This window comes from Leptonychotes weddellii, chromosome 1 (genome assembly GCF_054177405.1).
Source record: "Leptonychotes weddellii isolate Sample4059 chromosome 1, ASM5417740v2, whole genome shotgun sequence".
Classification (NCBI taxonomy): Eukaryota; Metazoa; Chordata; class Mammalia; order Carnivora; family Phocidae; genus Leptonychotes; species Leptonychotes weddellii.
In genome coordinates this window covers 9,893,868-9,921,664 of record NC_138369.1, presented here as the reverse complement: position 1 = coordinate 9,921,664, position 27,797 = coordinate 9,893,868, and the positions used below count along the sequence as shown (strand labels likewise).

Genomic DNA, 27,797 nt, shown 5'->3' with positions numbered 1-27,797 from the left:
GGTCAGGCCCGGGCAGGGGGCGGGGCAGTCCGGAGAAAGTCCTTGGAGGGGATGAGTCCCGAGAAGGGAGCGGGGGCGGGTCAGGGTTCGGAAAGGGGGCGGGGCGGGCGGCCCGGCTGGGAGGATGCGGGGAGCAGTGCAGGGAGGGGGCGAGGGGAATAGGGGCCCAGTCGGGTCCGAGGAGCGGGGAGGGCGTGGGCAGGGTCGGGGGGGGGGTGATCCGCCCAGAGGTCCGGGCAGGGGGGCGGGGCGGGCCCGGGAGGGGGTGGGGGAGAGTGCGCGGAGGGGATGAGTCCCGGGAAAGGCGCGGGGCGGGGCCGGGGGACGAGGCGGGTCCGGGGAGGGGGCTGGTCCGGGGCTGCCCCAGCTTGGCCGGCCGCGGAGCGGGGCGCATGGCGCCGTGCGCACTGCGCGGGGGCTGCGAACAAAGGGCCCCCGGCGGCGCAGGGGGCACCGGCGCGCTCGGACCCCGACCCTGGCCCAGCCCCGGCCCGGCCCCGTCCCTGGGCGCCGCGCCCCCGCGGAGCCGAAAAATGTGGGGCGCCCTGCTCTGCCCGCTGCTGTGGCGCCTGCTGCTGCTGCTGTCGCCGCGGGACGGCGTGTGCGCCGCGCCCCAGGCCCCGTGAGTTGCACCGGGCGACGGAGGAGGTTGGCTGTCTTCTCGGGGAGGGGGCCCCGGGGACCGGCTCAGAGAGGTGCAGCGACCTGTCCGAGGCTACACAGCGTCCGCACTGGGCGGGACCTAGACTCCTGGCCCCTGACTCCCAGGGGTCGGACTGGGAAGGGGGCACCCCCAGCCTTCAGAGGTGGCCACACGGAGGTACAGGGAGTCAGGGCCTCCTCCCCACCTCACCCCCTTGGTGTGACGGGAGCTGTCGTCTTGGGTGGTGATTTCAAGTTGTCCGTGGCCCGGAGGTAAGAGATGCGTGTCTTGGCGGGGAAATAGGAAGAGAGACCTACCGTTCCGTTTTCCTTGGGAGGGTGTGGTGGCGGGGAGGAAGTGTTTGTTTTGCTTCCACATTTTTCTTGAAGTTTGACTACAGAGCTTCTGGTGAGTTGACACAGTGAGGAGGTGAATTAACTAGCCGCTAAGGAGAATTTCCCATGAGTTGGCTTCACCGGGAATATTTCCAGAACTGCCAAGTTGGGGTGAGCCCTGCAAGGCTGTGGGTTCAGGGGGGCCGCCTGGAGCTGCCCAAGCTCAGCCGTGTAGTCCAGCCTCAGCCTTGATGAGGTGGCTTGTTCAAGCGGCGCTTGCTTAGGAGTTCCCAGAAAACAGGTCAACCGTGGGACGAGGCGGGTGGTGTTGCTTTAGGATCACAGTTGGAAAAGTAAGACACCACACTGCGCTTTGAGCAATGGGATTTACCTCCCCTGGGCCTTGTGAAACTGGAATCCAGCAAATTTTTGTCCTGATCTTTCAAAGCAGGCATCCCTTAAAATAGAGGTTTTCAGCCCTGGGGAGGGGGTGTGATTTTTGTTTTCCTGGGGTCATTGGGCAATTCTAGGGGCATTTTTGGTCCACATCTGGGGGAGGCAATGCTGCTGGAATCTACTGAGTGGAGGCCAGGGATGCTTCGAAACATTTGGCCATGCGCAGGTCCACCCCCGCCACAAAGCTTGACTGGGCCCTAAGTTACAGACCTCGCCTCATAAAGACCAAGTTCAGAGTCTCTGGATTGCAGAGTTTCAAATGGTTCTCAGGAGTGTTTGCCTCTGACTAAAGTTGTCCTGGGATATTACCTTCTGTCAAGGGAAATGGAATCCCTGTGCTGGGAGACACGTGCTGGGAAGTGCAAACTTACTGACCTGGGGTTCTAGATTAGTCGGCCTCTAAGCCACAGCTGTGGTCCACCCACTAGAGGGATTCCGATTTAGGAATTGCCCTGGATACCCACTTCTGTGACCTGTGTGATTTTTTTTTAAAAGATTTTATTTTTTTATTTGAGAGAGAGCACCAGCGGGGGGAGGGGCAGAGGGAGAGGGAGAAGCAGGCTCCCTGCTGAGCAGACGCTTAACTGACTGAGCCACCCAGGCACCCCAACCCATGTGATTTTTGCATGAGGAATCCCTGACCCCAGAAAGCAGCACAGATTTGCACGTTGTCATAAGACCAGTACTGTCCAGGGCGCCTGGGTGGCTCAGATGGTTGAGCGTCTACCTCCGGCTCAGGTCATGATCCCAGAGTCCCGGGATTGAGTCCCACATCGGGTTCCTTGCTCAGCGAGGAGTCTGCTTCTCCCTCTGCCCTTCACCCTGCTTGTGCTCTCTCTCTCTCTCAAAAAAATAAATAAAATAAAATTTTAAAAAGACCAGTACTGTCTACTCTTTACCAAACACCACCATTCCCAGGCTGGGACTTCTGAGACCTTCTAAGACTTAAACCAGTGTCAGTCCTGATGCCGGGGGGCCGGGGGTGGGGGGTGGGAGGGTGGTGGTGGTGCATCAGGTCAACAATGCTTGGCTGGCAAGCATCCCAGCAGCCGCAACTCCTGAATCTCGGGGAGAGTTAATTTGGTTCTGTGGGGTTCTCTAGGCCCTTTGGGTGAAAAATCTAACTCAGATCTGGATACAGGCTTTAAGAGGCAACCAAGGAACATGAACATGTGGATTGTCTATTCCCCAAATGCTCTTCCATGGTCTGTATGTGCCTTGTGGGAGGTCTGGGGGTCAGCTGGGAGCTAGATGGAAAGATTATTCCTAGAGGAGGCTGAGGTCCCGCTGCGGCGGGTCAGGACACGTAGGAAGCCAGAGTCACTGCACGCCCGGGTCGGTGTTGGGATTAGATAATACACAGCACGTACCTAGGGTGATGATGGTTACATACCCAGGATCAGCACAGTTACGTACCCAGGATCACTGCATGCTGTGTGAACTGCTGAGGCCAGACACTGTGCATGGGAACTCAGGGAGCACCCTGCACCTTCTGGTGGGTGCTGGAGGCAGCAAACACTACACGTCACATACAAAGCAAGAGTTCCCGTGCTTGAGGCGGTATATGTTTACCCCACTGTCACTGCATGCACACCCCGTTTGCATGAGAATCCGAGAGAGCGCGTAAGACCCAGGATCAGTCCACATTCTGGTCAGTGCTGGATCTGGACAGTGCATTCAGGAACCCCAGGGTCACTGCATGCTCCAGATAATGCAGTCACAGGCCCAGGATGAATGCATGCTCTGTGCATGGCTGAGGCCAGACGCTGCGCATAGAAAGCCGGTCATTGTGGATGGTTGTTGGTGCTGGAGTAGGACGGAACATTGGACCCCCAGGTCGTTCCTGGTTCCAGTCATTGCTGGATCTGGGCTGTGCACGTACAAAACTAGGGTCTTTGCACATTCTCATTGGCGTTGGAGTTACATAGGAAGTACCTGGTATGTCCCGAGGTCCTTGCAGGCTCCAGGCAGGCCTGAACTAGGACAGTCCACATAGGAAGCCAGAGCTGCTGAACTCTGGCCACTGTTCAAGCTGGACAGAGCCCAGTGGGCTGCCAGGGTCAGTGCTGCGGCCGGATGGTAGCCGACAGGAGCCCAGTGTGTCTTTTGAAATGCCAGATTTTTCATGAAGTTTTAATGAAGTCCAGTTTATCAATGATTTCTTTGATGGATCATGCTTTTAGCATCTTTAGTATCTTACACATGAACTCTTTGCCTAACCCCAGCTCCCAAAGCCTTTCTCCTGTTTTCTTCCAGGGCTTTTATAGTTTTACACGTATTAGATCTCTGACCCAGTTTGAGTTCACCTCAGTGTATGGTACTCAGGCAGGGTCTAAATTTGTCTCTTTGTGTGTGGACGTCTGGTTGTCCCAGAGGGGATTTTGGAGACGCGAAAATCTCTCCTTCTCTCATTGCCTGGCCTAGTGGTTTCCCTTTCGCCCGCTTCCTTCTGGTGCCGGTAATGCTCCTCGTGGCTGGGTTTGTGCTGCCTTTGCTGTCTGGGCTCTTGGTGCTTGCTGTGCTTTGTGAGCAGTTTTCGTGGTTAAAGATGAATGAGACTTTCTGATTATCCGTGGAAGGTTGTAGAACACCAGAGGCAGGAGCTCAGGTGGGGAGGACCTGTGTGCCTCAGGTCAGGTGCCCTAAGGGCGCCCCAAGGCTCTCCCCGGTCTGACTGTGGGATCTGTGGCATGTTCCTTCTCCTGGCGCGACAGCTTGCCCATCTGGAAAGTAAGATAATGTTCTCTACCTTCTAGGAGAGGCCTGTTTTGGCGCGACTGTTCGCAGAGCTTTTCCTGTTTTGGGTCATTTAGTTAATTTTCAGGGCTTTGTTCTTAAGATTAATGCTGCAGGAAGCTCCTTGTTTCTTTCCACTGGGTTCTGGAGTCTGGCTGCCTGGGTTTGCATCCTGGTCTCTTACTGGCTCAGGCACGTGGCTTGGCTTTCCAGGGCTTAATTTCTGACTCTGTAAATGGCTTTTTGGCACTTGTCACAGGGTGGCTGTGGAGGATGAAGTGGGATCCTGCCAGTTACTCAGGAGAGTGGGTCACAGTATTGGTGTGGCACTTGCAAAGGTCCTGTGGCAGAATGCGCTGAATGCAGAGGCCACAGGCCAGAATGCAGACATTGGAAGGGGGTGTGGTGCTGGGTAGATCCAGAGAGGCCAGATTCTTACATCTTCAGGGGGCTTCAGAGATGAATAAGCCAGCCCCTGGTCTCAAGGAGCTCACAGGTCGGTGGGGGGCCCATATACATAAAATGACAGTGTCATCACGGTGTGGGCAGGCGTGGGTGGAAGACCACGCAGGGAGCACCGTGACCCAGCCAGAGAGGCAGGGAGGCCAGAGGTGGGTCAGACAGCCTTTGGCCTTCACTGAGGTTCTCCTCTCCTACAGGGCCTACTTGATTGCTGCACCCTCTGTCTTCCGCTCGGGAGTAGAGGAAGTCATCAGTGTGACCATCTTTAACTCCCCCCGAGAAGTCATGGTACAGGCTCAGCTGGTGGCCCAGGGCGAGGAGGTGGCATGGAGCCAGGGAGCCATCCTGGGTAGGTCCCTGGGGTGGCTGACCAGGGCTTCCTCTTCCTTGGCAAAGTGGCCTTCGGGGCTCAGGCGATGTGGGCATTGCTTTGCTTCTCTCCCATCCCACCTCCCAGCAGGGGAGGGAGAACAGACTGCTTTCCCCCCCACTTTTCAGATGGGGAGAGTGAGACCCAGGAGGGGCAGCCACCTGCCCCGTCTAGGAAACCAGAGTGAATTGTTCCTCTGCAGCCCGGGTTCTATGGGTGCAGATCTGGATGGAGTAGGGCATCCTTCCGGCTACAGGTGGGACCGGGGCCCAGAGGGACTCTCACGACCTCTTCAGACCGCTGGCTGAGCTATTCTAGCGCCCCCGTGGTGTTAGATGCAGACTCCAGGCTTCCAGCCAGACTCACTGAGTTGGACTCAGGCCCCCAGCCAGGCTCTGTCCGGCTGTCCTTGGGAAACTGCAGATAACAACCGCGCGGGCCTCCTGGATCCAGGTGGTGAGAGCGGGGAGCTGCCCAGGGCCTGTGGTCCAGCACACCGCAGGAGACACAGAGGGTGATGTCGGGGCTCTCAGGCCGGCGACGCAGCGCCTGGCCTCGGGGAGAGGCGGGCCTGGAGTGGAAACCAGGAGAGGGCTTGGGTGGGCAGGAGTGCAGGCAGTCCTGACTCCGTGGGCCACCCCAAAACCCACATCAGGTTGGCTTCAGCAACAGAGTGTTTACGGGCTCTCATAACTAGGGAAGTCCACTGGCATCTCGGGCTGTCCTCTCCCAGCCCCACTTCTGAATGGGCCCGCGTCTCCCCGAAGCCGAGAGAGTGACGGGTTCTCCAGACCACTGAGAATGTCCCAGCGTTCTCTCTGATTGGCCGAACTTGGGTCATGTGCTCAATCGTGACCCAACTGATTGGCCCATTTGGGGTCATGTGCTCAACTCTGAACCAATCACTGTGACTGGGGGAGGGCCTGTGTAGATTTTCACAGAGCCCCGAGAGAGGGACGGAGCCACGCAAACCTCCTGAACTGGGAGCTGGGCAGGTGGCTCCCCCAAGGAAATTGGGGTTCTGCTAGTAAAAAATGGGGAATGGAGACTGGGAGGCAAAAACAGTAGATGGCAAAATCAAGTCTTAGAGGCTAGAAAGCCCGGACAGGTGTCACAATGGTAAATGATTCAGCTTGGGTCAAGAGAGAGGTGATGGGAAAACAGATCTACTGGAGGGAGGTCCACTAGGGACCTCAGTCTCCTCTTCTTTCTCTCTACCCTTCTTCTTGTTCCACTCCCCGGGAGTTTTCTCTTTGCTCCCCTCACAGCTTACCTTGGACATGGGGGCCAGGGGTGAAGTGAATTATTAAGTATGTAGGCTGGCCAACTTTCCCCCTGAATAGCTCAGCTTTGTCCATCCCCTCTGGCCTTCAGGCTCTCTCCATCTTGGAGGGAACCTCTCACTTTTCTCAATCCCAGCCCAGCCCAGACCAGACCAGCATGACCCAGTGTGTGTGTTTGTCCACAGACAATCCCCCCCAGTTACAAAGCTGCAGCTCAGGGAGGCAGGCAAACCCAGCTCCCAATTTAACTGTTTTCATTTAATTTTTATTTTTTAGATAAAGGGACAATCAAACTCAAGGTAAGCTATGAATTTTTAACATCTTCATGAACCCTACCTTGGAAATAATTGATTGGAATGGGATAAGAGAAGTTTCGTGTGTGGTGAGAAAAATCAGTAACGGTGATGTCAACAATGAATAATGAAGAAAAAATTGAGAAAACTCACCTGTAATCCCATCCCCCCGTACTTTTCACTTTCTCGTGTTTCCCCATAAATCCTCATCCGCATAAAGACATTTCTTTTATAGTTGCAATTAAATGGTAGACCTCCTCGTGCTCCCTGCTATTTTCAATTAATTCACTGTGTAAACATACTTCCATGTGTTCAAATCTCTATAATTGTAATTTGCCTCCTATTGTTAACCACATCCTATTGCATCTCTTTTATGTACTAATTTACTAACTCTCTCCACCTTGTACATGGTTAGATTTTTTTAAAGATTGTTTTCAGGGTTTTGATAACGTAATCCAAACATTGCGAGCATCTTTGTACATAAACATGTCTTAGCATTCTTTTTTTAAAAGATTCTATTTATTTGAGAGAGGGAGAGAGAGTGTGCATGCATGTGTGTGCATGTGTGGGCATGTGTGGGGGTGGGGGGCAGAGGGAGAGGGAGAAGCAGGCTCCCCGATAAGCAGGGAGCCTGTTGTGCGGCTCGATCCTGGGACTCTGGGATCATGACCTGAGCTGAAGGCAGATGCTTCACTGACTGAGCCACCCAGGCGCCCCAAAAATGTCTTAGCATTCTGAATGCCTGCCTTAGGCTGAACACCCCAAAAGAAGAATGACCAGGTTAGGAACCAAGCCTCTTGCTTGGTCCTGCTTTGTCTTCGAAGACACAGCAATGCCCCTGCACAGCACCACCTGTAGAATTACTCAGGTAATTCTCTGATGTGGGTTTTTTTTTTTTTTTAAGACTTTATTTATTTGACAGAGAGAGGGAGAGAGACAGCGAATGAGGGAACACAAGCAGGGGGAGTGAGAGAGGGAGAAGCAGGCTCCCCGCTGAGCAAGGAGCCCGATGCGGGGCTTGATCCCAGGACCCTGGGACCATGACCTGAGCTGAAGGCAGACACTTAACGACTGAGCCCCCCAGGCGCCCCTCTGATGTGGGTTTTTAAACAGGAGTCCTTGGATTTCAAGAGGTTCGCAACACTGAAATTATAGGCGTTTTCTGGGTTAGCTGTTCCTTAACTTTTATCAGACACTCAAAGGAATCCTGGAATGAATGGGCAACATCAAGAGTCATGCTGAATTACAGCGTGCCCTCCCCCAGGGATCAGTACAATGTCCAGAGCCATTCCTCTCCCCTGCAGGGTGTCCCTAGTGCCTGAGTGCTGTGGGACAGAGGCCTTCCTGCCTTACTGATGACGGTAGAAGCTTTTCTCTAAGGCAGCAGCTCCCACCTGGTGGGGATGTTTGCCCTCTCCCCCGCCCCCGGCCCCAGGACATCGGGTAGTGTCTGGAGACCTTTTTGGTTGTCACAACTGGGGAGGGCACCTCCTGTGTGCTCAGCACCCCCACAGTGCTCAGGATAGCTCCATGACCTAGAAAGAGCCAGCCCCAGATGTCAATAGTTGGGAAGCCCTTGATAAGTCCCCTAGAGCTGCCCTTTGAGCAGGTTGGCTTTCTTGTGAATCAGAAAGCAGGGCCGCGCTGGACAGGGGTTAAGATTACGCATGATCCCTGCCCACTGCCCCTCGGAAGGCACTCTTCACAGGATCGGTGCTGTGGATTTGTAGATGAGACCAGTGAAGGGCTGTATAATTCTAGGAGAGGGGGCCAGGGGATCTTCAGACTAGACTAGAGACTCTAAAAAAGCTCTTGGGATCTTTAACTCTTAGAATAGCTCCTGATGAGCAATTCTCAACTTGGGGGGGGGCGGTTCTGGCCCCTCAGGGAACACTGGCAGTGGCTGGAGACATTTCTGGTTGTCATAACTGGAGGGTGGGGTGGGAGGGGGAGGGAAGGGTCCTATGGCATCTGGTGGGCGGAGGCTAGGGATGCCGCTCAACACCCTGCAATGGCGAGGTGGCCTCCCCCTGCAAAGACTGATCCAGTCCAGGGACACCTGGGGGGCTCAGTCGCTAAGCCTCTGCCTTCGGCTCAGGTCATGATCCCAGTGTCCTGGGATTGAGCCCTGCATTGGGCTCCCTGCTCCGCGGGAAGCCTGCTTCTCCCTCTCCCATTCCCCCTGCTTGTGTTCCCTCTCTCACTGTGTCTCTCTCTGTCAAATAAATAAACAAAATCTTAAAAAAAAAAAAAAAAGACTGATCCAGTCCTAAGTGTCATTGGTGCCAATGTTGAGAAACACTCTGTCGTTCGCAAAGCTCTGTGGTCTGCCTGCAGGTGCCCACGGGCCTCCGGGGCCAGGCCCTCCTGCAGGTGTGGGGCCGCGGCGGGCGGGCGGAGGAGGGCCCCCTCTTCCACAACCAGACCTCCGTGACTGTGGACGGCCGGGGCGCCTCCGTGTTCATCCAGACTGACAAGCCGGTGTATAAGCCCCGACACCGAGGTGGGCAGCTCGTGCAGGCTGCGGGGGGGCGGGGGGAGGGCCAGCCATGCCCGGAGCTGCCACATGACTGTCTCCTTCCCTTCCAGTGCTCATAAGCATCTTCACTGTCACCCCGAACCTGAGGCCCGTCAGCCAGAAGGTGAGATCAGCTTCTAAAACCCTGTGCCTGGAACACACCGGCCCGGGACCACCTGGCCAGGGGCGCCGCCAGCAACTGGGCTTTCTCCCCTGTTCCTTCCAGTTTCGACCTCCATTCCGGGTTTTGTCGTGGGGCTCCGAGTCCCCTGGGGAGCCAGGGGGAGGTCTGTGGGACAGAGGGAGGCCAGAGCACGGCTGGGCGGGTGGTGCATGCTCAGAGGGCTGGGGGCCTGCAGGGGCTGTGCTCACTGCCTGTCTGTCTGTCTGTCTGTTGCAGTTGGAAGCCTACATTCTGGTGAGTGGTGTGCAACCCCGTCCGCTCTGACTCGGGGCCCGTTAGCCTGCTCTCTGTCTTGCCTGACCGACCGTCTGCTGCCGAGGTAGATCCTACCTGTCCCAGCACCTCATGAGGCTGGGACTGGGTCTGTCCCTGGGCCCCGGATCTGCCCTGGGACAGGCCAAGTGCGTGTCTGTCTGTCTCTGTAGATTTGCACACGGTTCCCTAAAGGAGGAGCAGATCCAGCCCCTTTTGTCCCTGTGTCCTCAGACCAGTCCCTTCTGTGCCCCGAGCTTTCATTTGCTCCCCTGTATATGGCTGATCTGGGGGCCTGCCCTCCACACTTGTCCCATCCTAGAGAGAGGGCTCAGAGGGTGCACACATGTGCCGGGGACACGCCGGCTGCCCTGAGCTGACTATGGGTGTTTGTCCCCTGCAGGACCCCAGGGGCTCGAGGATGACAGAGTGGAGACACTTGGAGCCGTTCTGCTGCGGTGAGCCTCTGCCCCTCCCCTTCCCTTTCTCCTTCTACAGTTTTGGGGGCTGCACCTTTGGGTGGCAGATGCAATAAATCTTCCAGGGAGCTAGAATGTTCCCTGAATGCATCCCTTCCCTGCAGCACTGCACCCCACCCATGTTTCTCTGGTCCCGGCATCCAGCTTGGGCTCCTGCATTGAACTTGAGGCCTTTTGGGGGAACATCAGGGTCTTGTTTGTCAGCACCCCCATCTTCCTCTCACTGCAGATCTTCCACCTCATCATCCCCTTGGGGGCTCCTGGACCCCGAGTGCCTCTGTGAGTGCAGAGCCTCTAGGAGGCAGGTGGATTGTGGTGGTTTGTGCAATGCCACACTTCTCGTCCCCTCATCTGCCCTTGAGCCCTCTCTCCAGTTCCGAGGTGCTTGGGGAGGGCTGACCAGCAGGGACAGGGCTTCTGTGACTGTCCTTCCTTGAGTTCTGAGCCTGGGGCTGCAGGGGCTACAGTGCAGCCAAGGGCGGGACTCTCGGACTCTCTTGGTGACCCATCCCACCTTCTTGCCTGGCACTCAGCCTGCTTTCCTCTACTCCACCCTCCCCATCGGCCCCTTTCCCTCCCTCTCGCTAACTCTCTGTCTTCCTACCGGCAGATATCTGCTGGGCACTGAAGTAGATGCTGACAAAGGGTGAACTTTCTGCCCAATGGGGGAAACAGACATTAAACCACATGATAACATCTGCCATGATGAGCACTAGGAAGGAGAAGTACAAACTCAGAGAGGACAAAATGGGATTCTTGCCCAGCCCGGGGCAGCAGAGACAATCCTGGAAGGCTGCCTGGAGGAAAAGCCTTTCCAGCAACAAAGTGGAGAAGGAGCAGAGGTTAGCCGGGCAAAGTGAGGGAATGTGTTCCAGACAGAGGCCCACCATGCAAGAGGCCCGGTGGATGGCAAGGAGAGTGAGGCTGGGCACAGGAGGGACCCCACGTGTCAGGAGTGCTGACACTAGCAGCAAAAGTGAGACCAGGGGGCCTCTCTGTCTGCGGGGAGGTGTATGGACTTGATCTTCAGAACACAGAGGAAGGGAATGACTAGCCTCCCATTTAAAAAACTCCTTGCGATGCCTTTGGCTCAGGTAATGATCCCGGAGTTCCGGGATCGAGCCCTGCATCAGGCTCCCTGCTCAGTGAGAGGCCTGCTTCTCCCTCTCCCTCTGCTCCCCCTGCTTGTGTTCCCTCTCTCACTGTCTCTCTCTCTCTCCTGTCAAATAAATAAATTAAATCTTAAAAAAAAAAATTAAAAAAATAAACTTCTTGTGATATGTGTAGACCAGGGGTTCTCAACCGGCGTGATTTTGCTCCCGTCCTGGGGGGGTGTCTAGTAACGTTGGCCACGGGCTAATGAGGCCCCATAGAAAATGTTATGTTGGGGACATATACCCCCAAACCTCCTCTGACTGTCAAAGGCTTTGAATATATGAGGAAAGAGACCTTTTGCCGTCAGGTGTCCCATTTCCACAGTGACGGAGAAAAGCGGTGGGGACTGTTGTAGTCTCTGGGTTTTCTCCGGAGTCCCGTAGAGCTGCTCTCATGGTGTCACTGTTGGGGACAGGCAGAGCAAGTCCCACTTGGGAGTGACAGATCCCCAAGCGGTGTTTGGAGTCTTTGCGCCCATCCAGATTCCTCCATTGGAGGCTCGTGGAAAATCCCGACTCTCCTCCCAGCATGAAAACAGCTCCCATCGGGGTTCCAAGGAATGGACCCGAAGCCAAAGCTGCCTTCTCTGCCTGAGGCTGGTGGCATTTCATGGGGGCCCATTTGCAGGGAGAGGGGTGCTCTGTCTTGAAGCCTGTTCAGAATCCGTGCTCAATTTGGGCAGCAGTTACCACCTGGTGGGCGGGAGGGGGGAGCGGGGGGGGGGATTCTGCCCCCAGGGGGCCTTGGCATTATGTGGGAATAGTTGGGGTTGCTGTGACTCGGGGGGAGGAGCTACTGTCATCGAGTGGGTGCAGGCCAGCGATGCTGCTCAATGTCCTGGGGTGCACAGGGCAGACCCCCACCCACGGCATCGGGTCAGGCCCGGCTGGCTCTGCGCACGCACTTGCCCCAGGGTGACTGTTGTCTCTCTGCACACAGGTGTGGCCAACATGACCTTCCCCCTGTCTGACCAGCCGGTGCTGGGAGAATGGTTCATTTTCGTCCAAGTGCAAGGCCACGTGTACAACAAGTCCTTCGAAGTTCAGAAGTATGGTAAGCCGGAGAATCTTAGGATCTTGGGATTTCACATCTGGGCGAAACCACAGACCCGGTGAGGATGCCGATGAAGGGGGAGCACAGCGGCAGCCCCATTGGCTGGGGCTCAGTGCAGAGAGCTGGGCACTCTGTCCTTTCCCTTTTAAAAGAATTGTCATAAAAACACACGTAACAAAATTGGCCATCTTCCCTCTTGTAAATGTACAGTTGTGCAGCATTAAGGACATTCGTGTTGTTGGTAGATATCACCACCCTCCATTTCCAGAACTTTTGCATCTTACCGACTGAAAAGCGGTCCCCACGAAACACTAACTCCCCGTCCCCTTCCCCAGCCCCTGGCTAGCCCGCCATCCTACTTCCTGTTTCTGGGACTCTGACTCGTCCAGGTGCTTCGTGGAAGGGGGACCTTACAGTATTTGTCCTTTTGCGTCTGGCGTATTTCACTCCGCATGATGCCCTCTAGGTTCATCCATGTCGTAGCCTGGGTCAGAATTCCCTTCCTTTTAATTTTTAATTTTTATTATTTTTAAAAGATTTTATTTATTTATTTATTTGACTGAGAGAGCACACATAAGCAGGGGGAGTGGCAAGCAGAGGGAGAGGGAGAAGCAGCTCCCCGAGGAGCAGGGAGCCCGATGTGGGACTTGATCTCAGGACCCTGAGATCATGACCTGAGCCGAAGGCAGACGCTTAACTGACTGAGCCACCCAGGCACCCCCTCCCTTCCTTTTTAAGTCTGTTTCTTTTGGTTCTTCCCTCATCATCCCGACCCTGTGCACGGATGGGGGAGCTGAGACGTTGAGATCCATTCAGGAAATTGCTCATGTTAACAGGAGCTGGGGAACGAACATGGACCAGAGCCACTTACTCTGCATCTGTGCTGAAATTCTCCCTTAACCTGGTCAAGGGTTTCTCCTTTCAAGAGGAAGGCCCTAGAAGGAAAGGCTGTAGAGGGCAGGGCTGTTGGTTGCAAGCAGCAGAAGCCCAGTGCAACCTCTGGAAATAAAAGGAAAGGAATTTATGGCCTTGCCTCACAAGCTCGAAGGACCAGCTTCTTCGCGTTTCCTCTGTGCGGCTTCTGGGTGTCCGGGTGTCCGTCCCTCCTCCCCAAGCTGCCCAGGGTGACCAGATGGCTGGACGCTCCCAGGGCTGAGCCACTCATGCACCTCTGGGCCGGGCTGCACGCAGAGCACATGGCCTAAAAGCGATGAGATGTGGGCCTCTCAGGAGAAAAAGTGTGCGTCCCCCCAAAATAGGAAATAGATGTGGGTCAGCAAAATCCCCAGAATGCTGCCCACGCTCAGCGAAGGGTGGGGGTGTGGATTCCTGTGGTGTTGGCCGCTTGGTGGCCCGGGGCTGCGGCTTTGCCGTTATCCCTCCCACAGCTCCAGGACTTTCTGAGGCCACCCCAGCGGTGGGAGCCGCCCCTCCCTCTCTGCTCTCTCCTTCCAGTGTTGCCGAAATTTGAGCTCCTTATTGACCCGCCCCAGTATATCCGGGACCTGGACATATGCGAGAAGGGCACTGTGCGGGCCAGGTGAGAAAGAGGTGGCCCGCATGGGCGAGCCCCTCCCCCTGTAGACACGCCCCTCCCCTGTTGACACATCCCTTCCCCGGGACACGCCCCCATGGGCATGCCCCTCCTCTCTCAGACACGCCCCTGGGGGGGGTATTCCCCTCCCAGCCGTTATTCCCCTCTTCCAGCTCTTATTCCCCTCCCCCTGGGAGGGCACCCATCTCCCTTCCCTTCCAGTGTCCCCGCCCCTTCCCTGCAAACAGCACCCACAGAGAATGGGCTGACCCGCAAGGGATTTCTTGAAGGGATTACCTGTCTCATAACCAGGTTAATGACCAGCTCCAAAGTGAGGGTTGACCAGAGGGTGTCTGGGACACTGTCCCTTTCTGGGGCCGTCCAGGGAGAGTCCTCCAAGACGTGTTCCCGCCCAGCTCTGCCACCTCCTAGAGCTTGTGGTTGAGACGGTTCTACTGCCCTCTGCTCCTCCAGCTGTGCGGGGGTTTTTTTTGTTTTGTTTTGTTTTTTAAGTAATCTCTACTGTTAACGTGGGGCTCGAACTCATGACCCTGAGATCAAGAGTGCCTCACTCTACTGACCAAACTAGCCACGTGTCCCTGCTACATGTGTTTTAAAATCCAAGGATGTTGTCAACTATACTTAAATAAAATTTTAAAAAATAAAATAAAATCCAAGGCTGTGTTGGGTACACACACCTTTTTTATAGTCTAGAAAATACTATCAAAATGCCTGGTGTTATTTTTTTATTCACTGTGATCTGCCGTCTTGCTCGTGGGCCCTGTAGGCAAGTGTCCCCTCTGCAAAGTCATGACAAACATACATTTAAGTTTTACCAGCATCTCCGAGAGGATAGTTTTATTGGGGTGAGGAAACTGAGCAGTCTGATCCCTGGTTCAAAGTTGAATTCACAGGGCACTTAGGCCCAGGCTTCCCTGGTGCCCACGGTTGTTTGATCCTCTGTACTGTCCTGCTTCAATAAGTGGCAGGCCCAGTGGTTGTCTCACATACCCTCCGGCTCTTGGGTCCAGAGTTCCTCTCTGACCCTTGGTCTCTTTTTCTGTCAAATACAAGTCTTGGTGCAGAGGATTGCAGGCCCCTATGCTGGCCTATCTGCGCTGACTCTGGGCTGTGGGAAGGGCTATAAGCACAGAATGCAGGATGGGGAAGCATCCTTGTATCAGCTGGCCATACCATGGGAGCTTGGCCTTCCTGAGACTGACCCCTCCCCTCCCCTGCTGCTCCATGTGAAATTAACCCTCTTTGTCCTTTTGTTCCAGGTATACCTTTGGGAAACCTGTCTCGGGGACCTTAACGATCAATATGACTGTAAATGGTGTGGGGTACTACAGCCAGGAGGTGGGGCGCCCCGTCCTCAGAACCATAAAGGTGAGGAGCAGGGACCCCATGCTGCTCATCCAATGGATCCTTTCCTGCAGGGCCTGCCCTTAGCTTCAGCTCCGTGATCATTTATTTTATTTTACTTTCTAAAACAGTTTATACGGTGAGGATTGTCCCAATGATAAAATTCCTGCAGGCTGATCAGGGAGACTTTAGAAAATATTTAAAAAAAGAAGAAATAAAGGTGATTTCTTCTCTGACAGACACAACCACTATTGATATGTTAATGTGTTTCCTCCCCAGATATTATGTGCAAAGTTTTTTTAAGAAATAGTTTTATTGGGGCACCTGGGTGGCTCAGTCGGTTAAGCGACTGCCTTCGGCTCAGGTCATGATCCCAGGGTCCTGGGATCGAGTCTCACATCAGGCTCCCTGCTCTGCGGGGAGCCTGCTTCTCCCTCTCCCACTTCCCCTGCTTGTGTTCCCTCTCTCGCTGTGTCTCTCTCTGTCAAATAAATAAATAAATAAAATCTTAAAAAAAAAAAAAGAAATAGTTTTATTGAGATATAATTCACATACCGTACATAGAGGGGCCATACATATAGAATGTAGGATTTGTGGCTTTTAGTATATTCAGAGGTGTGCAACAGCCACCACGGTCCAGATTTTGGATATTTCCAATCCTCCCCAAATCCCTCACGTCCTTTTGCAATTCATCTGTTTCCATTTCCCAGCCCTGGGCCACCACTGATCTGCTTTCTGTCTCTCTGAATTTGCCTGGTTTGGACTTTCGGTATACACAGAATCATACACCATACGGTCTTTCTCATCCGGCTTCTTTCACTCGGCACCATGTTCTCAAGGTTCATCCACATTGTAGCATGTCCGAGTTGTGTTCCTTTTCATGGCTGAGTAATAGTCCATTGTATGGATGGACCACATTTCGTTTTTCCGTTTACCTGTCGATGGATATTTGAGTTTTTCCCACTTTTTGGCTGTTATAGATAATGCTGCTCTGAACATTTGTGTACAGGTATGTGTGAGGCTGGACGTGTTCATTTCTCTTGGATGTGGCATTCCTGGGTGTGGGATTAAATAGACTGCCCACATAAGAGTGAGCAAAGTCTATTTATTCGGAGCTTGCTGTAGCAAGGGAATCAGCCACCATCACCCCCACTTGGCAGCTCGAAGCTTTATCGTGAGAAAGAGGAAAGGCTTCAGGTGTGCCCCTGCTGGAGACTGCAGGTGTGGGGAAGCCGTGGGCACCTAACTAGAAGGGGAGCATCCCGTAAGATTGGTTAGGGGTGCATATTTGGTTTTCTCATTTGGTTCTAAGAAGTAAAGGCAAAATGGGACATATGGTTGGCTCAGTAGGTAGAGCATGTGACTCTTGATCTTGGAGTCATGAATTTGAGCCCCACCTTGGGGATAGAGTTTACTTAAAAATTTTTTTTCTTAAAAAGGCATGCCTGGGGGTGCCTGGGTGGCACAGTCGGTTGGGCATCTGACTCTTGGTTTTGGCTCAGGTTGGGATCTTGTGGTCGTGGGATCGAGCCCCACGTCGGGCTCTGCACTCAGCTCAGAGTCTGCTTGAGAAGCTCTCTCCCTCTCCCTCTGCCCCTCCTGCTAGTGCACACGTGCGTTCTCTCTCTTTCTGAAATAAATAAATAAATCTTTAATGAAATAAAATAAAAAGGGGTGCTTGGCTGGCTCAGTCAGTAGAGTAAGCGACTGTTCATCTTGGGCCCATGAGTTTGAGCCTTATGTTGGGTGTAAAGATGACTTAAATAAAAAAATAAATCTTAAAAAAAAAAAAGTAGGGACAAAAGTCTTAGAAGTTGTCAGTTATTAAGTCCTGGCCATTTGGGGCTGGTTGTTATGGGGGTTTGTCTTCCTACTAGTTGCTAGACATGGGGGTCAGACTTCCTTCAAGGCTCGTAGATAATGGGTTGGCCATTTTTCTATATGGTCCGGCCATGGTCTGTTTGTCTATTCAGGGGTAACTAAGTTTAGCCATTTGAGAAACTCCCAGACTGTTTGCCAAAGCGGCCGCGTGACTTCACATTCCCATGTATGTAGAGTCTGGAGGTCCTCTGCCTCTCTGGGGCCTCCAGCCCTGGACCCTTGTCATCCCTTCTGCTGGTTGTGGCCCTTGCCTTAATTCTCTGGCTTACTGAGTAATGTTGTCCAAAGCTGTTTCTGGAAGTGGCTTGTTTGCCAGGCCCCCATCTGGGTCCTGAGGTAGAGGTCAAATGGGGGCGTTCTGTGCCCCGGGAGCAGAGGCAGGTGTGAGTGCTCCAAAGCAGGGGTGACTGGGTTCAAATCCCTGCCCCGCTGTCTGCTGGAGGGCAATCATCTTACTCCCGGAGACATGCTACATATCCAGCAAGGGATCCAGTGACCCACAGCGCAGGTTGGCCGTGTCACTGCTTGTCCCCCTGGGCCTCCAGCAGCTGGAGCATCCTGTGCTTCAGATGTGTTTTTGAGAGTCGTTCCTCGAAGCCACTCTAACCCCGAGTGAGCACCATTCTGTGTGCTTCCTGCCTCCAGATCCACGGCTCCCAGGACTTCGACATCTGTGTGAAGGACATGATCCCCGCCGATGTCCCCGAACACTTCCGGGGCACCGTCAGCATCTGGGCCACAGTGACCAGTGTGGACGGGAGCCAGCAGGTGGCATTTGACGCCTCCACCCCTGTCCAGAGGCAGCTGGTGGACGTCCGCTACTCCAAGGACACTAGAAAGGAGTTCAAGCCGGGCCTGTCCTACGTGGGGAAGGTAAGCGCTGGGGACGGCGCCCAGAGGGGGACATCCAAGGGCTCAGGCTCTGCACTGCCTCCGCCCCAGCTCCGTTCGAGGACCACCATGAACCCAGTGTGGTGGCGCCGTGGGTCCGCAGTGGGGACGCTGCTGAAGACAGTGTCCTTTAATTGCACCGTGTAACCTTTGCTCTCGGGGGACCGAGGGCTGTATTGCCGATATGGCAAGAGCTGGTACCCCACATGATCCCAGGGTCCTGGGATCGAGTCCCGCATCGGGCTCCCTGCTCAGCGGGGAGCCTGCTTCTCCCTCTGCCTCTCTCTCTCTGTCTCTTATGAATAAATAAATTAAATTAAAAAAAAAAAGAGCCAGTACCCCAGGGTGAGGAACACTGGACATTTTGCTCCATCTAAAAGGGTGGTCTACTTTATTCAACATAGAGAGACATGCCTGTACCTACAGACCAAGACCTGGTATATCCATTTATTAGTCAGTTTCTTTAAGGCAGTGCGTTTCTTATCTGGGTTGACTTTATTTTTGGAGGAACTAGCATCCAAGGAAATGCTCCCAAAGGCAGATCTCCTGTCCCTGAGAGAGACTGATTCAGACCCCCTGGGGGAAAGTGGCATTTTGAATAGGCCCACCTATTCAATGCCACCTACCATGGCATTCTTAGACTCGGTCAGGTTTTAGATGACCAGAAACCCAAGATCCTTATCCTTTTTTTTTTTTTTAAAGATTTTATTTATTTATTTGAGAGAGAGAGAATGAGAGACAGAGAGCATGAGAGGGAGGAGGGTCAGAGGGAGAAGCAGACTCCCTGCCGAGCAGGGAGCCTGATGCGGGACTCGATCCCGGGACTCCAGGATCATGACCTGAGCCGAAGGCAGATGCTTAACCAACTGAGCCACCCAGGCGCCCCAAGATCCTTATCCTAATTGTTGCACTGGGCATTTGTGTTCTGTGGGGGCAAGGCCAGTGGTGCCCAGGTTACCCCAGAGGGAAGCTGGCTATACGCCTGACCCTAGCTCTGTGCACCACCCACATCCCTGGCCCCTCTTGCCTTCCGTGGGTCACTCACAGGATCCTGGTGGTCTGTCCTCATGCTGTGTCCTGCTACTTCCACTCCGTTCTGAGACCTCCTTCCTCTCTATGCCCGATCCCAGCCACAACCTGTGTGCCCCTGGCTTTGGGGGTCCCAGCTTGCAGAGAAGCTAAAGCACAAGGAGCAAGGTCAGAATGTGTATGAAGAAGGGGTTTGGGCTGTCAGATCAACGAAGGGGAGCATTTCACGTACGGCTGAGAGATTATCCACCATCTGCATTAAAGAACAGAGCTGTAAGTGGGGATCATGTAGGCTGAAGCCCCTGTCACTCTGTCACCAAATATCTGCACGGGTGAGGGGCTACTCTAGGGTCCTTCAGGGCCCACGGACCATATTTCTTTCATACCATCCTTGACTTCTTTTTTTTTTTTTAAGATTTTATTTGTCAGAGAGAGAGAGAGAGAGCACACAAACAGGGGGAGTGGCAAGCAGAGGGAGAGTGAGAGGCAGGCTCCCCGCTGAGCAGGGAGCCCGACGCAGGACTCAATCCCAGGACCCTGAGATCATGACCTGAGCCAAAAGCAGACGCCACCCAGGCATCCCTCTTTTTTTTTTTTTTTTAAGATTTTATTTATTTGTGGGGGTGGCAAGCACACTGGTGCATGCGCACATGTGGAGAGGAGGGGCAGAGGGAGAGAGAGAAGCAGACTTCCCACCGAACACAGAGTCCAGTGCGGGGCTCGATCCCACCATGCCGGGATCATGACCTGAGCCAAAGGCAGACGCTTAACCCACTGAGTCCCAGGTGCCCCACCATCCCTGTCTTCCAAACCCCTTGTTCTGACTGCCTTTTCTACCCATCTGAATGAGGTCTGAGCATCACATGGAACTGTTCATAGCATTGTCCATGCTGTTCCCACCCCAATGTGGCACCAGGCCAATGGCCAACACGTGGTGATTCCTACACTGTGATTTGAACATGGAGACCGTTGGGATAGAATTCAGAGTGCAGAAATAAATCCACAACCTGGAAAGATACTGAGTCCCTGTGCGCTCCCCTGACCGATTGCCTAGGATACCCCACTTCCAGTTAGCCACCTACAGCTTCTTCACACCAGTAGCCTCCAACTGGGACACACCTGAAGCCTTCCCTGTTTCTCGCTATAAGGCTTTCTCACTTCACCTGCATTTGAGCCTCTGCCAAACACCAGTGACGGTGGCTGTGACTCCTTGCTACAGCAAGCTCTGAATAAATATAGCCTTTGCTCGTTCTTTTTCGGGTGGTCTTCATTTAATTCCACACCATGTGGCCCAGGAGGCCCACTTCACCCTGCAGCACTGGGCTAACGGCCAGCACACGGTGACTCCTACCTTGTGACTTATTTGCCAGGTCCAAGGTCACGAAAGTCCTCCCACCCCGCCCCGCCATTGTCTAAGTGTTTCAGAGTTCTAGCTCTTAACTTTAGGTCTATGATCCATTTTTAACTTTTGTAGATGATGGTGTGAGGTAGGGGTTCACCTTCATTCTTTTGCGTGTGGGCATCCAGTCATCCCAGCCGCATTTGTTGAGGAGACTGTTCTTTCCCCATTGGAGGTCTTATGCCCTTGTTGAAAACCAATTTGCCATGGATGTGTGGGTTTATATCTGGACTCTCAGTTCTATCCCATTGATCACCATGTCTCTTCTGTGCCAGTACCACGTTATCTTGACTATTGTAGCTTCCTAGTAAATTTTGAAATTGGGACACATGAGTTCTCCTTTGTTCCTCTTTTTCATGATTATTTTGGTTATTTGGGGATCCTTGCAATTCCTTGTGAATTTTAGCATCAGCTTGTCAATTTCTGGGAAGTTGGCTGGGATTCTGATGGGGGATTAGATAAGTTTGGGGAGTGGTGCTGCCCTGACTGTGTTGAATCTTTGGTGACCCCTTCCAGGTGGAGCTGTCCTACCCTGATGGCAGCCCAGCTGAGGGGGTGACGGTCCAGATCAGGGCAGAGCTGACACCGAAGGACAACATCTACACCATCGAATCTGTATCCCGGGGAGGGCTGGTGGGGTTTGAAATCCCCTTCATCCCCATGTCAGCCCAACACGTGTGGCTGGAGGTGGGTGAGTTGCTTGGATCCTTGTCATTGAGCCACCAGACACAGCCTTGGTGCCTTCCCCAGTCCATGCTTGGGCAACAGCTCAGTGGACCTGTGGCCTACTGCTGCCCTGAGGGAGTTTACAGTCTTTGATGGGGAGTTTGGGGGATGGATAACCAGCCCATCCCAGGGCAAGATGGGAGGTCAAGGAGAGGTGAGGTCTTCTGGCTCTGCCATGCTGAAGGAGGCTGGCCCAAAGGGATTTCATCATGTGGACTCCTGACTTTGAAGAGGGTCATCCGGGCTGCTTCTGAGAGGGTGGAACAGCATGCAGAGGCCCAGAGGCCCTCCATCATCGTGTAATTGGGTCCTGCAAGGCCCAGCCAAGCTGAGCCCTTCAGGAAGATACAGAGGAGGGAGCTGGTGGGGTGCCCCTGACCTCACACGGGTGCTTGGGGCTTACCCAGAAGGCAGCATCAGGGGGACAGAGTGATCTGATTTTGGATACCCAGCAGTTGCTCCAGTGACCATAATGGGGGGATACCTGGGGGTGGGAGCACAGGTGGGCAGACAGGAGGTGATGACAGAGAGACCAGTGAGCCTGGAGCTGTGAAGGTAGAATGGGCAGGACATGGGGTCCCGTTGTCAGGGGAGGGAGGAGCAGGAGTGATAGAAGAGGGTGTCCCAGCACCCCCCACCCCTGGCTCTGTGACGGCCCCACGGGCGCTGGATGGCAGGGAAGGGGTGGGGGGCCGCCTAGAGTAAATGTGTAGGTGGGGGCCAAGGACACTTGGGGTGACTGTGTCCTCTGTGGGGCGACATGTCCTTAAAGACTTTTAACCATCCAAGTTGCAAGCTCGAGGGTCTCCAGGCTACAGCCCTCCAACTGGCTACAAAATCATTATTACAATTACAGCTTTTTTTTTTAATGATCAAAAGTCATTCCTTTATTTCCATTAGTCCCCTAGCAATTAAGTAGCAGCAAAGCCCCGAAATACTACAAATACCAGAATTAGCTGAAAAATTTTCTGTCTCATAGATACATGTCTAAAAATGAGCTTGTCCCAAAAATGTCACTTTAATAGAAAGATACTCTGTTTCTGTTACTAAACACTGCTTAGGAAAAGGTCTTTAATTCTCTTAAACACAAAACTAATTATAAATATTAATTATTTTTACTTTTTTACTTTTTAATTTTTTAAAAGATGTATTTATTTATTTTAGAGAGAGTGCATGAGCTGGGAGGAGGAGCAGAGGGAGAGGGACAAGCCAACTCCGCGCTGAGCGCAGAGCCCGATGTGGGGCTCGATTCCAGGACCCCGAGATCATGACCTGAGCCAAAATCAATTCGGACGCTTAACTGACGGTGCCACCCAGGCGCCCCTAATTATTTTTAACTGAGGTGTAATTGACACATCGCTGTGTGTTCATTTCGGGCGGACAACATGAGTCCGTATTTGCACGTGTTGTGAAACAGTCACCACAGTAAGTGTGGTCAATGGGCACCACACATCGTTACACATTTTTCTTTCCTTATCATGAGAAATTTGGAGATCTACTCTTAGCAACTTCCAAATATTCAGTACAGTATTGTTAACCATGGTCACCACGCTGAAGATGCCATCCCCAGGGCTTATTTTTTAACTGCAGGTTTGTATGTTTGGCGGTCACAGTTTTATTACAGCGATGTGGCAGATTAGGACCAGCCAAAGAGAGCAAGGAAGGGCCGCCCGGGTGGCTCAGTCGTCAAGCGTCTGCCTTCGGCTCAGGTCATGATCCTGGGGTCCTGGGATCGAGCCCCGCGTTGGGCTCCCTGCTCAGTGGGGAGTCTGCTTCTCCCTCTGCCGCTCCCCCTGCTTTTGCTCTGTCAAATAAATAAAATCTTAAAAAAACAAAAAGAACAGGGCAGAGGGAGAAACCTGGGAGGGCCCCCCATTTGAAGCTTCTCGTGCTGTCCCTGTGGAGTCCCTGGGACACCCTACCCTCCCGGCTCGTGACGTGTGACGTGTGACAGTAGCCACAGAGAAGCACCAGCCAGGGGCATGCTATAGGCATGAGTCATTGGCTCTGCGACTAAACTCCGGTTCTAGCCAGAGCTCCCTCCCCGGAGGTCCGGCTGGTAGCACGAATCTCGAAGCCCCAGCCCCTTGTCCCTGTCCTGAGTCAGCTTGGTAACACGTGTTACCAAGACACACCGTGAATAACAGACACGCTCGTCACTTGGGAGACCTCAGGGCTTTAGAGGCTACCTCCCAGAAACTGGGGACAAAATGGGCCAACGTCTTTATTCTTGATCTCACAGAAGTCTTCGATCTGCACCTCTGGCCTTTCCCTTGTGTTGCCCTGTAGTCTTTCAGCAGCAAGTGAAGGGAACAGGCTCAAACTCCAAGGGAGCAAAAAGCAGTATAACGACCCCCACGGGGCTTGGTGGGCATGGAGGGGAAGGACTTGAGCTCAGGGAGCCTCAGGGTCCAGAGCCCCGGGGACGCTGTCCAACACAGCCACTCCTTCTCCGGTCCACCTTCTCTGTGGTCACTTCCCAGGCCTGTTAGCCCCTCTGAGAAGCCACCAGGGCCACTGGCAAGCCAGAGAGAGAAGGAGGGAGAGAAATGGGGATGGGGAGGGCTTCCTAATATGCCTGTGATAGAACTATCTCTTGATGGCCACATGAGTCACCTGCCTCTGCCTGAGCCACCCCCTTACACCCTGTGACCAGTCTTGGCCACTTGCTTCCTGGAGCTGGGGAGCAGTGCATTAAGGCACATTGGACCGCAGTCTCTGAGAACTGGGGAGAGGGGTCCCCAAAGGCAAATTGGAACATGAGAGGGTCTTGCTGCAGGCCAGGGCAGGCAGAGGCATCCCCAAGACCCCCTTCCTCCACCAAGCACCCAGGCCTTGACCAAGTACCCTCTTTTCTTCAGACCAAGGTGGTAGCACTCAATGGAAAGCCCGTGGGGGCCCAGTACCTGCCCAGCTACCTGTCTCTCAGCAGCTGGTACTCCCCCAGCCAGTGCTATCTGCAGCTGCAGCCACCTTCCCGCCCCCTGCAGGTAAGGCTTTCAGGTGTCCCCCCCCCCCCTTTCCCCGGCAGGATGGGCCCAGAAAGCCATGAGCACGCACCTGGCATCTGCTCGTCCCCCAGCAGGGCTGATGCTGGTGCTGAAGCCAGAGCCCCCATCCCTCCAGCACGGGGCGGGGGGGTTCCTCGGGATGAGTGCCCGTCATTTAATTATAGTGAACATTTAGGCTGTGGCCCCAGTGTTTACTATGATAAACCTGGCCCTTGGGGTGCAGTCGCTTGCTCCCAGGCCCAGCTTCCCGCTGTCTGCAGCTGGCACTTGCTGGGCGCAGGCACCGGGGTTCCGCAGCCGACGCTTGCAGACACAGTACAGAGATGAGACAGCCCCAGAGCTGGGTCCCGTGTTCCTTCTTCCCGGTCTGTTCTTCAACAATCCTGCTTAAGTAAGATGCGCGGAGATGTGTGTGGAGATAGGGAGCTGTAAACATGGAGTAGAAAGTGCAGAGAGTTCCTCTGGACCCCCTCTCCTCTGCGTGCAGTGTCCCTGAAGATTAGCAGCTTGCCTTCGGGTGGCACGCCCATTACGGTTGATGAGCCAGTGTCCACGTGTCCTTATTGGCTAAAGTCTGCAGGGTACGTTAGGGGTCTCCTGCTACTGCAGATTCCGTGGGTTTGGACAAACATATAATGACATGCATCCAGCATTATAGTATTGTACAGAATGGTTTCACTGCCTTAAAAATCCTCTGGGTTCCCCCCAACCTGTTCATTCATCCCTCCATACCCACTAGCTCCTGGCAACCACCGATCTTTTCACTGTCTTTATTCTTCTGCCTTTTCCAGAATGTCGTATCGTGTTGGGAGAAGTGAAAACCCCTGGGGTTGTTTGAATCGGAGGCACAGTTTCAATAGACACGCACAAAGGAAGTCAAGTCACGAGATTTATTTACAGATCGCAGAGTGGGATGGGCGGGTTCCCAGTGAGCTGGGTCACCTCCATCCCAGGTCACAAGTGAGCAGGAGACAACAGGGCAGCAAGCACCGGTGACTCATAAGGTGGTTGAGGAGGAGTCACTAACATTTTGGGGGTCAGTGCTAAGTGGTTATTTTATTTTAAAGATTTTTATGTATTTCTTTGTCAGAGAGAGTGAGTGCATAAGCAGGCAGAGGGAGAAGCAGGCTCCCCGCTGAGCAGGGAGCCCGACGCGGGGCTCAATCCCAGGACCCTGGGATCGTGACCTGAGCCGCAGGCAGATGCCTAACCGACTGAGCCACCCAGGCATCCTGCTAAGTGGTTATTTTAAAAGACATGCGAGGAAAAGTGAAGCAGAAACTTGTGGCCAGAATCCTAAGCTCGGGTCCTCAACCCAGTATCCAGACTCAGGGTGTGAGCAGCTTGTCAGGGCATCAAATGCCCAGGTAGCAACTCAAAATAGCAGTTTTCCCATCCCACGTATAGAGTCGTCCCCCCTTAGCCACGGGGATACATCCCTGCCTCCCCAGTGGCTGACCGAAACTGCACATAGTACCAGACCCTACTTAGACGTTCTTTCCTATACATACGTACCTATGACACAGATTGACTTATAAATTAGGCACAGTAAGAGATTACCAACAATAATTCATAATAAAATAGAACCACCGTAATAATACACTGTAATAAGAGCCACGTGACTGTGGTTTCTCTCTCTCAAAATACACCGTACTGTGCCCACCCGGCTTGTGATCACAAGGTGATGGAATGTCTACATGAGGGGATGAAGTAAGGGGAATGACGCAGGTGTTGTGATGTGGCGTTAGGCTGCTTCCAGACCCCCATGGATGGCGGGTAACCGAAACCACGGATAAGGGGGACTGCTGTAGCTGGAACCGTACGGCACTTAGCTTTTTCACATTGCTTCTTTCTCTTAACAACACGCATCGAAGGTTCTGCCTTGTCTTTCCGTCATATGGTGTGGACAAATGGTAGTTTGTTCACCCCCTCATCTCTTGGAGGATAGATGTATAATAAAGCACCCTGATAGCTCCCTTAGCTAGAGGCTCCCCGACATTGCTCCCAGGCCTCACCAACCCCGTAAGCCTCTGGCATTCCCTTTCTGAGAGCCGCGGCCCGGACCCGAGGCGGCCAGGGATGCAGCTCAGAGGAATCCTGGCGCCGGGTCTGCCCGTTTCAGGGGCTTAGCGGCCCTCTGCAGGGGTTATGAGAATGAGAAAGCCATTCGAGATTGTGCCTGGCTTGGCTGAACACGCTGTTCTTGTTGTAATTAATGCTATTCAAGCAGCAGCGTGTTGTGGGGATGCTGGCCTTGGCTGCCATCCCACGGGGGCGGGAAGGAGCCCTGTGTCCCCAGCTGCTGGTACTGCAGTTCCTATTAGGCAGGGACTTGGTTGGGCCACTCGGACTTTCCTCCCGGAGGGACATCTCCATCCTGCCTGAGTCGGCCCAGCAGGCTCCAGCCCCTCCCCCCACGACTGTCACCGAGGGGCCCTGGGCGCAACCTCAGGGCATTGAGACAAGAGTGGCCCTGCTGGGTCCAGCCTGGGCTCTGTGTCAGGCTCCTTTACCCTTCCTCCAGCTCCGAGGCGCATGTAGTGGGGAGCTGCTCTGTGAACGGGGGCTGGCAAGCCAGTCTTTTAGGATTGCTGTGATACCATGGGGTTCGTTCGTGAAGAGGTGGAAGGTTTTGCTCTTTTCTTTTTTCCAACATCTGAAACGCAAGGGGACTTTTGTTTATAGGTGTCTTTTTATAAGGTGAATATTTACAAACTTAGAAATCGTAAAAAACGGTAAAACCATGTGCCTTTCACCTAGATTTATGAATTAACATTTTGCCTCTATCCATCCATCCTCCCACTCAACCAGCTCACTTGTCCACCTACCCACCCAACCAGCCATCCACCCATCCATCAATCCACCCATCCATCCACCCATCCACCCACCCAGCCATCCACCCATCCACCCACCCAGCCATCCACCCATCCACCCATCCATCTACCCATCCATCCATCTACTCCTTTAGACTTTTTTTTTTTGCGGCAACATTAGAAAATAAGTTACAGATATTATGATGCTTCACTCTTAAATACTTGATCATAACATGTCCTAAAAATAAGGACATTCTTCAGCATGATCTCAAGGCTCTTGTCGCATCTAAGAAAATTATGTTAAGATATTGTTTAATTCACAGGCAATATTCCGATTTTCAAAGATGTCCCCAAGGTGTAACTTATGTCTTGCGTGTGAACAACCCATGCACGTGTACATAATCTCATGCACACAAGTGTAAGCGTGCAACCATCTGCATGTGCCTATGGGAACGCGCGTGCACGTGTGCATGCCTGCATTTCATTCAGGATCAGTTTATGTGTTGCGTTTGGCTCTTCTGTGTCCATAGTTGCTCTTGATCTGGAACGGTCCCTGCCTCTGCCTTTTCATTGCCATGACGTTTGTGAAGAATTCAGGCCCGTGGTCTTGTAGATGATCCCACATTCTGAATTAGAATCAGGCAGAATTGCTACGTATGTGCTGCTCTTTTGGGGCCCTGGCAAGAGGCACAGATTGAGGACACCCCACTCTTGCTGGAGCTGATCATATCCTTGGGTTGGATCTAATTCCTCCCCAGCTCTTTCCCCTTGCAGGGGAAGCTGCTGAATAATGGGAGTGACAGTCTGAGGCTCATGCCACAATGTCCTTACCCCCAGCAACCTCCCCCCCGCCAGCATCACTGACAATCCTGGCTGTAATCCCTTATCGCCAGGGGGGCTGCGTGATGGCGGTTCTGAATTCTGTCATT

General features: G+C 53.5%; 1 protein-coding gene across 1 annotated transcript in view; it reads left to right on the top strand.

The window, feature by feature from the left end:
• The first annotated feature begins 335 nt into the window (after positions 1-335).
• The window catches only part of CPAMD8 (C3 and PZP like alpha-2-macroglobulin domain containing 8), a 72,626-nt gene continuing 45,164 nt past the window's right edge, over positions 336-27,797 (top strand). Inside the window, exons 1-13 of the mRNA XM_081815000.1 lie at positions 336-622; positions 4,830-4,981; positions 6,562-6,584; positions 8,916-9,081; positions 9,168-9,220; positions 9,497-9,514; positions 9,936-9,990; positions 12,106-12,219; positions 13,675-13,759; positions 15,034-15,142; positions 17,645-17,872; positions 20,835-21,005; positions 23,906-24,034. Of these exons, the coding sequence (XP_081671126.1) occupies positions 393-622; positions 4,830-4,981; positions 6,562-6,584; positions 8,916-9,081; positions 9,168-9,220; positions 9,497-9,514; positions 9,936-9,990; positions 12,106-12,219; positions 13,675-13,759; positions 15,034-15,142; positions 17,645-17,872; positions 20,835-21,005; positions 23,906-24,034 (1,533 nt within the window). The 5' untranslated portion in view covers positions 336-392. The remainder of the gene's footprint in view (positions 623-4,829; positions 4,982-6,561; positions 6,585-8,915; positions 9,082-9,167; positions 9,221-9,496; positions 9,515-9,935; positions 9,991-12,105; positions 12,220-13,674; positions 13,760-15,033; positions 15,143-17,644; positions 17,873-20,834; positions 21,006-23,905; positions 24,035-27,797) is intronic.